At 55.3% G+C, this 12,429-nt stretch overlaps 1 protein-coding gene across 1 annotated transcript in view; it reads right to left on the bottom strand.

Annotated features, from left to right (window-relative positions):
• The window catches only part of CCDC27 (coiled-coil domain containing 27), a 21,999-nt gene extending 9,848 nt beyond the window's left edge, over positions 1 to 12,151 (bottom strand). The window contains 9 exon segments of the mRNA XM_008068740.1: positions 487 to 617; positions 725 to 1,073; positions 1,408 to 1,497; positions 2,552 to 2,731; positions 7,877 to 8,034; positions 8,739 to 8,849; positions 11,063 to 11,189; positions 11,778 to 12,040; positions 12,043 to 12,151. Of these exon segments, the coding sequence (XP_008066931.1) occupies positions 487 to 617; positions 725 to 1,073; positions 1,408 to 1,497; positions 2,552 to 2,731; positions 7,877 to 8,034; positions 8,739 to 8,849; positions 11,063 to 11,189; positions 11,778 to 12,040; positions 12,043 to 12,151 (1,518 nt within the window).
• Positions 12,152 to 12,429: the final 278 nt, after the last annotated feature.

Genomic DNA, 12,429 nt, shown 5'->3' with positions numbered 1-12,429 from the left:
GGCTGATTTTTTGATTTATTGTAGAGATGAGGTCTCGCCTGTCCAGGCGGGTCTCGAACCCGTGGGCTCAGGCAATCCACTCACCTCAGCCTCACCAAAGGCGCGGGATTACAGGCTGAGCCACCGAGCCTGGCTGCGATTGAATTCTTTAAGCGATGTGCACGGATAACACGGATCAAAATAAAAGCCGAAAATGCTTAATGAAAACAAGAGTGGGCCCAGCAGAGCAGGACATCTCCAGGCACGGGATGCTCTCGCCCCCGGGCCTTGGGGGAGATGCTTGAGAAGTGGCCCAGAGCACTGGAGCTCAGGAGATGGCTAGTGGCTAGACACATGGGTTCTGGCTTCCCACAGCCCTGGGGGCCTCTGGGCTTGGCCGCTGTCAGATGGCAGAGCCCTGAGCTCAGTCTCCACTGGGAGATGGTCGGGCGGTTCCTGCCCGGGCAGCGGAGAGAGCAGGCCACGGGTCCCTGAGGGGGCGGCCACCTTGTCGCTCATGGCCTGCAGTTGCTGCATCCGTTCCCGGAGCTCCTGCTGCAGCACCTCGTTCTCCGTGTCCACCCGCCGCAGCTGGGACTCTTGGAATTGCACTTGTCGTTGCAAGGACGTGATGGTGGCTGAGTGTGCACAGAGAGGATGGCAGGGACAGGAAGAGGCCGTGAGGGACGGGAGAGAGGGCCCTGCACCCCCCGCTGCCTCCCACGCCCTCCAGCCCCAGCCCTACCTATGGCCAGGGAGTATCTGGTCCTGGTGGTCTCCAGCGCGCTCTGGAACTCCAGGATCGCGCGCTCAAACTCTTCCAGCTGAGCCAGCAGCTCCTCCTCGAAGGACTCGCCTTGTGTCACGTAGGCCCTTCTCCACAGGCTCTCATCTTCCTCCAGCAGCTCCCAGTCCTCCTCTTCCTTCTCATCCCCTATCTCCTCCTCCTTAATTCCCTCCTCATGCACAGCGCCCATCTGGCCCCTGGCCCCTGCGTCCTCCACCCCCTCGGGCTCCCTGGTCAGGCCCTCCTCCTCCTCGCCGCCCGGTTCTGGCTCCTTGGCTCTCTTGACCGTGGCAGACTCTTCCTGCATCTGGAAGAGGGCATGGGAGGGGCTGGACTGGGCAGGGCTGCTGGGCACCCCGGGACACCGGGTCCTTGGGAGGGTGCCTCCTTCCGAGCTGCCATGAAGTCCAGGGAGAGAGGGAACGCCCCTGGGCAGGGCCACCAGCAGCACCTGGGCACTGAGGCCTCCCACCATCAGGAGGCTGCACCTGACCGTCACCTTCTCTGCTCCCCAGAGGGTGGCTGGGCATCTGCACCTAGGAGGGCCACCCAGGCAGGGCTGCGGGCGGGGACAGCCAGGGCCTGTGCTTCCTGAGCAGCCTGGTGGCTCCTGGGCCCCGCCGCGCACCTGTCTCCCGCACCTGTCTCCAGTGCTGCAGCTCCTCCTCCTCTCTGGAGGCCTTGGGGATGCTCAGCCCGCCCAGCTTCAGCGAGGCTTCCGAGGGCCGCTCCTGCAAGACGCCTGGGTGAGCCGCAGGCCTCCCAGGCGCCCCCACAGGACGCGCCCCTGCTGCCTGGCCTGGACAGCGGCAGCTGCCTCTCATGTCTGGGTGGGGGAACCCGCATCCTTCTGCCAAGGTGAGGGCCATGTCAGCCAAGGGATGCAGTGACCTGCAGATGGGCAGCCCTGGGGGACTGTAGGATATTGGGCACTCCCAGAGGAGTTCCCAGCAAGTGGCCTTGCGGTCACGAGTTCACTTATTTGGAAAGTAGAGGGGCCACAGACATGCCCACTTTGCAGGTCACTGCCCTGGTGCCTTATCCACTGACACCCACACAACGGCCTTGGGAGGATGGGGAATGGAAACTCTGCCTGCTGCTTCCCCCACTATCTGTGTCTTTTTCTGGGGGCGTCCACAGTGTTCAGCATGGCCAACAGGCCCCCACATCATATCTGCCCTGGCGTAAACTTGGGCTGTGTCCTCGGGTATGAAAGAAGTCAGGTCCTAGGAAGGTGAGGTGAGGTGACCTGCCCTGTCCAGTCCTACACCCAGACCCTGAGGAGGGGCACCAACATCACCCAGTCCCTTCCCCATGGCGACCTCACAGCTGGCAAGTGGAGAGAAGAGGTTCATGGCCAGACCACGCTCGTCCACGCTCCTGCTGCCCATGCACTCATGGCAAGGCCGAGGGAGTTCCCCTGCAGGGTGGCCTTCCATGCCCCGGGATTTCAGAGGGGTGCTCAGCCCTCACTGAGAGGGAGGGAAACTGAGTCTCGAAAGTACCATGACTCACCCGGGTAGAAAACTCGCCCGGGTGGAAAAGTCAGAAGCACAGCGTGGGTGGCTAGATGTCCGGCTCTCGCTGTCCATTTCTCTCTCTGTTGGCCTCTCCCCTGCATTCTGGCCCGTCTCGGACCCTGAGACCCAGCCTGCACCCCAGGGAGTATCTGGGAGCCCTCCAGGGGGCCTGGAGATGTGCTAGAGGCCTGTGGTCACCCACAGGCTTGGACGCCTTGGGAATGGAAGGTCTTGGAGCCCCACACTGCCCCGAGAGCCAGCTCACCCTCATGCCCAGGGACATGGATGCATGTCGGACTTTGCCTTTGAGGAGGCCTTTCAGCTGCTTCTTCAGGGACTCCCTCTCCTCTCGGAGCACCAGGATCTCCTGATCCTTCTTCTGAACCTCTGTCTCCAGGTTGGAGAGGCGCTGCACTTCCTTTCCCAGCAGCAATAGGCGGTGATCCTGCACAGGAAATCCGGGCAGCCTTATGGGCCATGCAGCCTCTTCCCTCCTCCTTGCCTCCAGGCCACAGAACATGGATTCCCAGCCTGGGAGGAGCAGATCCACGGTCCTGGAGCCCTGGAACCCCAGGACCAAGATGTGTACTTCCAGCTCCTGCAGCCACGCCTGTGTGTCAATGCCTTTGTAGCTGTCCTGAGAGCAGGTCCTCGGTCCTTGTCCAGGGAGAGTTGGGAAGCTTCCCTTTCAGGCCTGGCCCATGGCCAGTCCCCATCCCCCACCTTAATGCAGGACGCCAGTCTTCTATGTGACCTCCACACTTAGCCAGTGACTCCTAAGAGCCACCCCAGGGGCTTGTCAGGGACCTCTCAACCTTTCACTCTTCAAACTCCCTCAATTCTTCAAAATTAAAGACAAAAATAAAGTTGTTTCAGGGAAACAGAACCTAGAAGAATTTGTCGCCAGCTGATGTGAACTTAGAGAAATACTCAAGGGAATTCTGCAGGCAGAAGGAAAATGATCCCACAGAATATTCTGGAAGGAAAAATATCTAGAAAGTCTCCCAAATGTTTGGAAATTAAATGATAGGCTTCTTCTATATAGCCCAGGGGTCAAAAAAGAAGTCACAAAGGAAGTTAGAAAACATTTTGGGCCAGGCTCGGTGGCTCAGCCTGTAATCCTGCACTTTGGAAGGCTGAGGTGAGTGGATTGCCTGAGCCCACGGCTACGAGCCCCACCTGGGCAACTTGGCGAGACCTCATCTCTACAATAAATCAAAAAATTAGCCGGGCATGGTAGCGCGCACCTGTAGTTCCAGCTACTTGGAAGGCTGAAGTGGAAGGATTGTTTGAGCCCAGCCGGTCGAGAGTGAGACTCCGACTCAAAAAAAAAAAAAAAAAGGAAACATTTTGAACTCCACGATAACAAACATTTGGGCACTTGGAAACTTGTGGGATGCAGCTAAAGTTGTGATTAAAGGCAAACTAATAGCCTTAAAATGCATGTATTGGGCAACCTCCTCAGGTCCCCTCCTGCTCTGGGAGCTTTTCTATCCTCTCAATGAATCCTGCTTTTAAAAAAAATAATGAGGCTGGGCTCAGTGGCTCAGTCTGTAATCCCAGCACTTTGGGAGGCCAAGGCGAGTGGATTGCCTGAGACCACGGGTTTGAGACCAGCCCGGGCTGCTTGGCGAGACCTCGTCTCTACAATAAAATAAAAAATAGCTGGGCGTGGTAGCACGCGTCTGTAGTTCTGGCACTCGGAAGGCTGAGGTGGAAGGATTGCCGGAGCCCAGTAGGTTGACGCTGGGGTGGCCATGAGCATGTGTGCCACCGCACTCTAGCCTGGGTGAAGGAGTGAGACTGCAATTCTAAAAGAAAAAATAATGCATGTATTGGCCGAGGAGAGAGGATTGCCTTAGTCCATGGGTTTGAGACCTGTCTGGGCAACTTGGCAAGACCTCATCTCTACGATAAATCAAAAAACTAGCCAGGTGTGGTGGGGCATGCCTGTAGTTCCAGCTACTTGGAAGGCTCAGCTGGAAGGATTGCCTGAGCCCAGCAGTTTGAGGCTGCAGTGGCGATGAACGTGCCACTGCCCTCCAGACTGGGCAGCAGAGTGAGACTCTGACTCAAAACAAAAAACAAACAAAACAAAACAAAACAAAAACGCATGTATTGGGGAGACATGGAACATCAACGTTCTAAGTATCCATCTCAAGAATTCAAGCCGGGCTCGGGGGCTCAGCCTGTAATCCCGCACCTCATGGAGGCTGAGGTGAGTGGATTGCCTGAGTCCTCGGGTTTGAGACCCGCTTGGGCAACTTGGCGAGACCTCATCTCTACAACAAATCAAAGAAAAAATTAGCCGGGCGTGGTAGCGCGCGCCTGTAGTTCCAGCTACTTGGAAGGGTGAGGCGGAAAGATCGCTGGAGCCCAGCAGGTCGAGGCTGCAGTGACTGGGAGCGGCCACTACTCTCCAGTCTGGGTGACAGAGTGAGACCCCAACTCAAAAAAAAAAAGAATTCAGGGAAAGAACTGAAACTTAGACCTAAAGAGAATAGAAGGAAACAAAGTAGGTGCAAAAATTAATGATATAAAGAGGGAGGGAGAGAGAGGGGGAGGGGGAGAGAGAAGACCCCAGTAAACATGGCAACACTTAGCATCTGGGGGATCTTTAGATATGTGGGAAATTGCACTGTGGGTTCTTATGACTGTTCTTTATGTCTGAAACACAAAGTTAAAGGGAAAAACAATAACGCAGAAACCGCGTTTCATCACCCTGGCCATGGTCGCTTGAGATACTTGCGCGTGTCTGGAAATAGCCCAGTGACTGCTGTTGGGGCTGCTGAGTTTACATGATATAAACGTGTTGCTGCATGTGAGTCCCTCGCTGCCAAAGGAGAAGAGCTTATGGCAGCTTGGATGAAGGCAGACATGAGATGAAGAGCACCTTGGGGACACCACTGCAGCTCCTGGAGGAAGCCACACCAGCAGCCCTTTCCTACCACGGTTCACAGACATGATCTGGTAAATCCCTACTCTCCCATTTGGATTAAGAACAGTGTATAGGGAACATCCTTTTACCTATTATTGTGTCATTCTAGCCACGTGTATCCTCAGGCTGTTTCTCGGAAATGAAATTGCTTGATCAAAGGGTAGAAACATTGTTTTTTTTGTCACTCTGTTGCCCAGACTGGAGTACAGTGATGCAATGGGGCTCGCTACAGCCCCAACCTCTTGGACTCAAGTGATCTTCCCTCCTCGGCCTCCAGAGTAGCCAGGACTGTGGATGGGCACCACCACACCCAGCTAGGAACACCTTTTCATCTCTGATGATAGGCAGAGAGAGTTTCAGGAGTAACAAACAATGAATATTGAGGGTCCACACTGCCTCGGACTCACAAGCCCCATTGTGCTTCCACCCGATCTCTGTCCTGCCCTGCCCCCCACCAGCTCTCCAACATTTTGTTACATGTCCATAATTTTTTTTTTTTTTGAGTTGTAGTCTCACTTTGTCACCCAGACCAGAGTGCAGTGGCCGCTCCCGGCCACCACAGCCTCAACCTGCTGGGCCCTGGGATCCTTCCGCCTCAGCCTTCCGAGTAGCTGGAACTACAGGCGTGTGCTACCACGCCCGGATAATTTTTTGATTTATTGTAGAGATGAGTTCTCGCCCAGTTGCCCAGGCGGGTCTTGAACCCGCAGGCTCAGACAATCCAATCACCTTGGCCTCCAAAAGCGTGGGATTACAGGCTGAGCCACCGAACCCAGTTTACAGGTCCATAATTTTCATTATCAGCGTAAGGAAAAGGATGAAAAAGACAGAAAATAAACACAGACTAGAGAAAATCGACACAAGCTATGGCTGACTCTAAGAGAAGGTAGTTGAAATTCACAAACCCCCAGCAAGACTGACAGAGGGAGAAGAAGAACCCCCAGAGCTGCCCACACCAGGAGAGAAAGAGGCGGCCCCTGCATAGGCCGTGACCACAGGAAGGTTGGTGACTGTCCTTGCATTATGCACAGTGTTAGGCTAATCAGTACTGACACAATAAATAGATGCATTCCTAGAAAAACACAGCATACTGGCCAGGCTCAGTGGCTTAGCCTATAATCCCAGCACTCTGGGGGGCTGAGGCGAGTGGATTGCCTGAGTCCGCGGGTTCGAGACCCACCCAGGCAACCTGGTGAGACCTTGTCTCTACAATTAAAAAAAAAAAAATTAGCCGGGCGTGGTAGCATGCACCTGTGGTTCTAGCTACTTGGAAGGCTGAGGCGGAAGGATCGCCCGAGCCCCGCAGGTCAAGACTGCAGTGGCCAGGAGCATACCTCTGCACTCCAGTTTGGGTGACAGAGTGAGACTCAAACTCAAACCCCACCCCAAAACAAAAAAACAGCATACTAACACTGAAGCGAGAGGAAAATGGAGATCGGAATATTCTTTGAGGGAATTGAATTCATAATTTTTTTTTTTTTTTGAGTCTGGGTCTCACTATATTGCCCTTGCTGGAGTGCAGTGACATATTCACGGCCACCACAGCCTCAACCTGCTGGGCTCTGGTGGTCCTTCCGCCTCAGCCTTCCAGGTAGCTGAAATCACAGGCGTGTGCCACCACCCCTGGGTAATTTTTTGATTTCTTGTAGAGAGGAGGTCTTGCCATGTTGCCCAGGCTGGTCTTGAACCCCTGGGTTCAGGCAATCCTCTCGCCTCCACCTCCCAAAGTGGGATTACAGGGATGAGCCACACCGTGCCCAGCTCAAATTCATGATTTTCTAAAAAGTGCCCCTGTAAGAAATCTCTAGGCAAAGATGCTTTCAATGGTGAATTCTCCAGACTCTAAGGCAGGAATAACACCAGTCTTATGCACACTCTTCCAGAGAATAAGAAAGAATAAAGGAAATGCTTGCCAATCTTTAAAAAGAAATGAGGCCAGAATAACTATGACACCAAAATTTGACCAGAGAATTACAAGACTGGTAAATTATAGATCAGTCCCTTTTATAATCATAGATTTAAAAAATAACCCTGCAATAAATTGACTGGTATGCAAACCTTTGCATATCAAGCAGGTTATTGTTATTCTTTAGAAAACATAGCCGGGCTCGGTGGCTCAGCCTGTAATCCCACACCTTTGGGAGGCTGAGGTGAGTGGATTGCCTGAGCCCACGGGTTCGAGACCCGCCTGGGCAGCGAGACTTCATCTCTACGATAAATCAAAAAATCAGCCGGGCATGGTAGCGCATGGGGTAGCACGCGCCTATAATTCTGGCTACTTGGAAGGCTGAGGTGGAAGAATCACCGGAGCCCAGCAGGTCGAGGCTGCAGTGACCGGGAGCGGCCACTGCGCTCCAGTCTGGGCGACAGAGTGAGACTCCAACTCGAAAAAAAAAAAAGAAAACATGTGCTGGTATGTCAGAGAGTTCCATGCTGGTGTGACTGCCACCCACCAGGAAAACGATGGACCGGGCCCGGTACGTTTGTCAAGCAGGGGGTCTGCAGGTCACTTTAGGTCATATTTGGGGGTCTGTTTGATACAGCTAACGAGATACTGGAATAAGAGCCCCTCGTGGGGTGGGCAGGGCCAGCCCCTCTGATGGGACACAGAACCAGGGAGCAGGGCTGGGACTCAGACTCCTAGGCCAGTACCTTCTCATGGATGACTGAGAGGTACCAGGGTATCCTCTTTCTCAGGTAGCTCTGGGGTGCGACAGAGCTGCTGGTGACTGGTTTCAAAGTCTGGGATTCACTCCTCTTCTGCACGTAATTGAACTCAGAGACACTCTTGCTAAACAGAAGGAAGCGCCCTGGGAGGAAGCAGAGACCAGGCGAGAAATTAGACTTGTCCTTGCCAGGCTGCTCTGGCGTCTTGGATGACAGCGTCCACCCTTTCGAGACTTCGCTCAGTGACCCCTGTCTGCCCAGGTAGACTCTGTCTCCTAATTCTTCTGCCATAGTTCAAGGATATGGTGAAGCACTGCCATGAACACGCCTGCATGTCCACACCCAGTGCAGCGTGTTGAGCTGTCCAAGATGCCCAGAGGGAGGCACAGGGCCTGGTGAGGGATCATCCTGGTGCTGCCCCTGTGCACCCAATAGCCTGTCCCTTCCTTGGGCCTCAGTTTCCCCATCTTTAAACTGAGCGGGGAGAATCCCCTCCTTCCTGAGCCCGAGGAAAGCTGGACACCATAGGCTCTAGGTTTCCTCAAATTAAGGTGGAGAAGGAGACATCTATGAAAACAAGTCTGTTTGTAGGAGCCGTGTTGATGGGTCTCTCCTTCGGGAAGGAAGGACGTCTCCCATGAGCCTCTGTGTGAGGTCGGGTGGGGGACAGAACCTCCCAATACAGTCTTGCCAAGACAAGGAATCACGGTCCTGGGGGATTGCCAGTTCTACATTGGGGGTGGGGGACTGTCCTCCGAGTCTCCAGAGGCAGGCAGGCCTGGGAAGGGGTTCCATGGGAGTGGGTGGCTGCCCAGGGGAGCAGATCTTGTGCCCGGGGCCCCCTCACCGTCCACGTTCGTGTCTGAGCCCCTTCTGCCCAAGACTGGTTCCTGGCTGCCCCTCCAGGTCTCCACCATGTTGCACACCTCCCGGGGCACCTCGGCCATGCTGGCTGGGCCTGCAGGGTGTTAAAGATGCCGACTGGCGACTGCCGATGTCTCTGCTCCCCTGGTCTTCAGGAAAGAGACTTCTCCGTTTAAGAATCGGGGGGGTGAAGGTGACTTTTCGAGCTGGACATGGTGGCTTACGTCTGTAAACCCACGTCTGGGAGGCCGCAGTGGGAGGATTGCCTGAGGCCAGGAGTTTGAGACCAGCCTGGGTAACAAAGCAAAACTCTATCTCTACCAAAAAATAGAAAAATGAGTTGGGCATGGTGGCATGGACCTTCAGCCCCAGCAACTCGGGAGGCTGAGATAGGAGGATTGCTTGAGCCCAAGAGTTGGAGGTTTCAGAGAGCTGTGCTCACGCCCCTGCACTCCAGCCTGGGTGACAGAATAAGATGGATCTTGATGGATCTGTGGGATTGGGTCAAAGTGTGGGCTCCATCCCTCTGCCCCCCCCAGTGTGTCGGCTTCAGCAGACCCGACGCAGTGGGGTCTGCAGCTGATGCCTCCTCCTTGCAGAAGGGCAGACCCCACTTTCCTTCTGTAAAAAAGTGCCTCCTGAAAGCCTTGCAGAAGCCCCCGCCTCTAGACCAGCCCACTCAAGAGTCAACCCCTTTCCCCCTCAACTATCATGAATTGTCGCAATGTCCTGTGAGCAGTACGTGGGCACAGGCCCCACACCCAGGATGTCACATGGCCCCTTGGCGCTCCCCGGAGACCTGCCCACCAGCTCATGGTTCCGGAGTGCTAATCACGCACTGAGACCCTCTCAATGAGAAAGGGGAGCTTGAAGTCCAGATAGGTGGGGCCCCACCTCTGCCCAACTGCCAACTGAGGCCCACGGATGGAGTCTCCCATTGCTGTCACAGGCACGAAGCCTCGAGCTTGCCAGCCCTAGGGGGTGTCTTGTGTGGGGGCATGGAACGAGCTCGGTCAGGAGCTGGAGGTTGGGGCGAAGTCCTGGCCCTGGCCAGTGTCCCCTGGGTGACCTTGAGCCTGAGCCACTTGCTCTGAGCCCTGCAGGGGTTAGACCAAATGACTGCTGAGGCTCCTATTGGTGTCTGTGTTCCTAGTGAGCTGTCTTTGGCCTCTGGGCCTCTTCCCCGAAGCTTCCAGAATCTTCAACCACGTCCTCTCCCCTGCTCCTCCATCCCACTGAATCTTTAGCGGATGAGACAACAGAAAAGCAAGAAGGTTGCAGCCATGAAAAAGAACAAGGCCGGTGCAGGGGCTCGCCCTGTAATCCCAGTGCTTTGGGAGGCTGAGGCAGGAGGATCACGTGAGCCCAGGAGTTCGAGACCAGCCTGAGCCTGACCCCGTCTCTACAGAAAGAAATTTTTTAAGGCCGGGTGTGGTGGCTCTGCCTGTAATCCCAGCCCTTTGGGAGACCAAAGCAAGAGGATTGCCTGAGCCTGGGGGTGGGAGACCAGCCTGGGCAACTTGGTAAGACCTCATCTCTACAATAAATCACAAAAAACTAGCCAGGTGTGGTGGCATGCATCTGTAGTTCCAGCTACTTGGAAGGCTGAGGTGGAAGGATCGCCTGAGCCCAGTAGGTCGAGGCTGCGGTGGCCATGAGTGTACCACTGCACTCCAGCCTGAGAGACAAACAGTGAGACTCCAACTCAAAATAAATTTTTTTAAATTAAAAAAAACCAACAAAATCATGTCCTTTGCAGCAATGTGGATGCAGCTGGAGGCCATTTTCCTAGGCAAATTAACGCAGAAACAGGAAACCAAACACCGCATGTTCTCACCTGTAAGTGTGCGCTAAACACCGGTACACACGGACATAAAGGTGAGAATGACAGATGCTGGGAACTCCTAAGAGGGGACAAGGCTTGAAAACAATCTGTAGGGTACCATGTTCACTATCTGAGTGACGGGCTCTGCAAAAGCCCAGACCTCAGCATCACACAATGTACCCAGGTAATAGACCTGCATGTGTGGCTCCAGGATCTAAGATAAAATTTTAATAAAGAGAAAAAGGCTGGAAGACAGATAATAATAACGACAACAGCAACAGGGAGAAGGCATCCTGCTGGCCATCCCCTCGGCCTTGCTGCTGCCTCCGACCTGGGCTCCTGGCACACGGTGAACTTCAAGAACAGGGGCCGTGGCCACTGTCCATGCTGGCTCCGGCTGCTGCTCGCAGCTGAAGCCCTCCCTCCCCCAACTCTGGCAGGGAGGCAGGTGGACCACAGGCAACCCTCCTGGGGTCACTTACCACAATGGGACATGGACGTGGCCCTGGTGATGAACTGGGGGCAGTTGGGACGCATGAGGAACAATTTCCGAAGTTCCTCCATTTCGGGCACGAAGCTGGAGAGGCTGTTGATGTCCTTGAGTTCACTCTGGACGAGCCGAAAAAAAGACAGTCACCAGAAGCAAGAGCAGGGAAGCCGCCTCCATTGAGGACTGAAAGGACACTGTGTGGGGGCCACTGCAGCGGCCTGTCCCCTCTGTCACGCAGCAAGAGGCACATAGACCCGCTTGAGAACCATGGTCCCTAATCAGGCAACGTGTCCGCTGGAGAGCCGCCGAGCCAGGGTGGCCGTCTCAGGCCCCAGCATGTGCTGAACATGGCTAGCCCCACAAGCTCCACTTTCCCTGGGGACTTTCTTGCCTCCCCTTCACTCTCCCAAGAAAGTCTTAGGGCAAACTGTGCGTCTCCCTCTGGGCTGGAGAGACAGGGGAGTCAAGTCTGCAGGGGGCGCCGGCCCAAGCAGCCAGCCCCCCAAAGCCCGCAGAGCATGGGGCTTGAGGACCGCAGCCCTTTGGAGAGGGACAAGGGCCACAGGGTTCTACCCTCCCACAGCGCTCAGTCCTCGGCCTGCCTGGAGTCTACCCCATCACCAGATGTCCGTGGAAGGCATTCTGGGCTGACATGAGGCCTCTGGGAGTGGAAGAGGTGGGCACTCCCAGCTTGCCCCCCGCCGTACCATCTTCCTGTGGTAGTGGCTGATGGCCTGAGCCGACCTGCTGAGCATGCTCGGCTTCTGGGGCAGTTTCAACGCTGGGAGCTGGGTGTCCCGGCTGGCCACGCTGTGGAGAAGCACCAGGCCCCTGGCCATGGAGCCGGACATGGAACTGTGCTGCCGGGACAAGCCGGCTTCCTGCGGCTGCATCAGGAGGGGGTCACAGGACCAAGGCTTGCTACCGGAGGACAGTCCCGGCTGCCCCTGAGAACCTCTCTTGAGCTTGGCTGGGGCATGGAGGGGAGGCCAGCCTCAAAAGTGGGCCTGCTGGCTCCAGGGCTCCAAGTCCCACGTGATACAGTGGTGGCATCACAGATGTCTCCATAGAAACAGGGCATGTCATCCTTGTCTCAATTTTCTGCAGTCGGGAGAAGGGGCCGGAAAGGGACCCGGAAGCAGTTCCCGCTGGCCCCCAGATGTGAATGTGTAGAAATGACTTCTCAAGTCGGCTTCATTATTAGCACCTCCTTATTTAACATCTGCTGCTGTCCGGGTTCAGTGGCTCAGCCTGTAATTCCACCACTTTGGGAGGCCGAGGTGAGTGGATTGCCTGAGCCCGCGGGTTCGAGACCCGCCGGGGCAACTTGGCGAGACCTTGTCTCTACAATACATCAAA

The sequence above is a fragment of the Carlito syrichta genome, unplaced genomic scaffold, assembly GCF_000164805.1.
Source record: "Carlito syrichta isolate Samal-C Ts95f unplaced genomic scaffold, Tarsius_syrichta-2.0.1 Scaffold311497, whole genome shotgun sequence".
In the NCBI taxonomy this organism is placed as follows: Eukaryota; Metazoa; Chordata; class Mammalia; order Primates; family Tarsiidae; genus Carlito; species Carlito syrichta.
The sequence above is the reverse complement of the archived record's forward strand: the minus strand, read 5'-3'. Positions and strand labels throughout refer to the sequence as shown.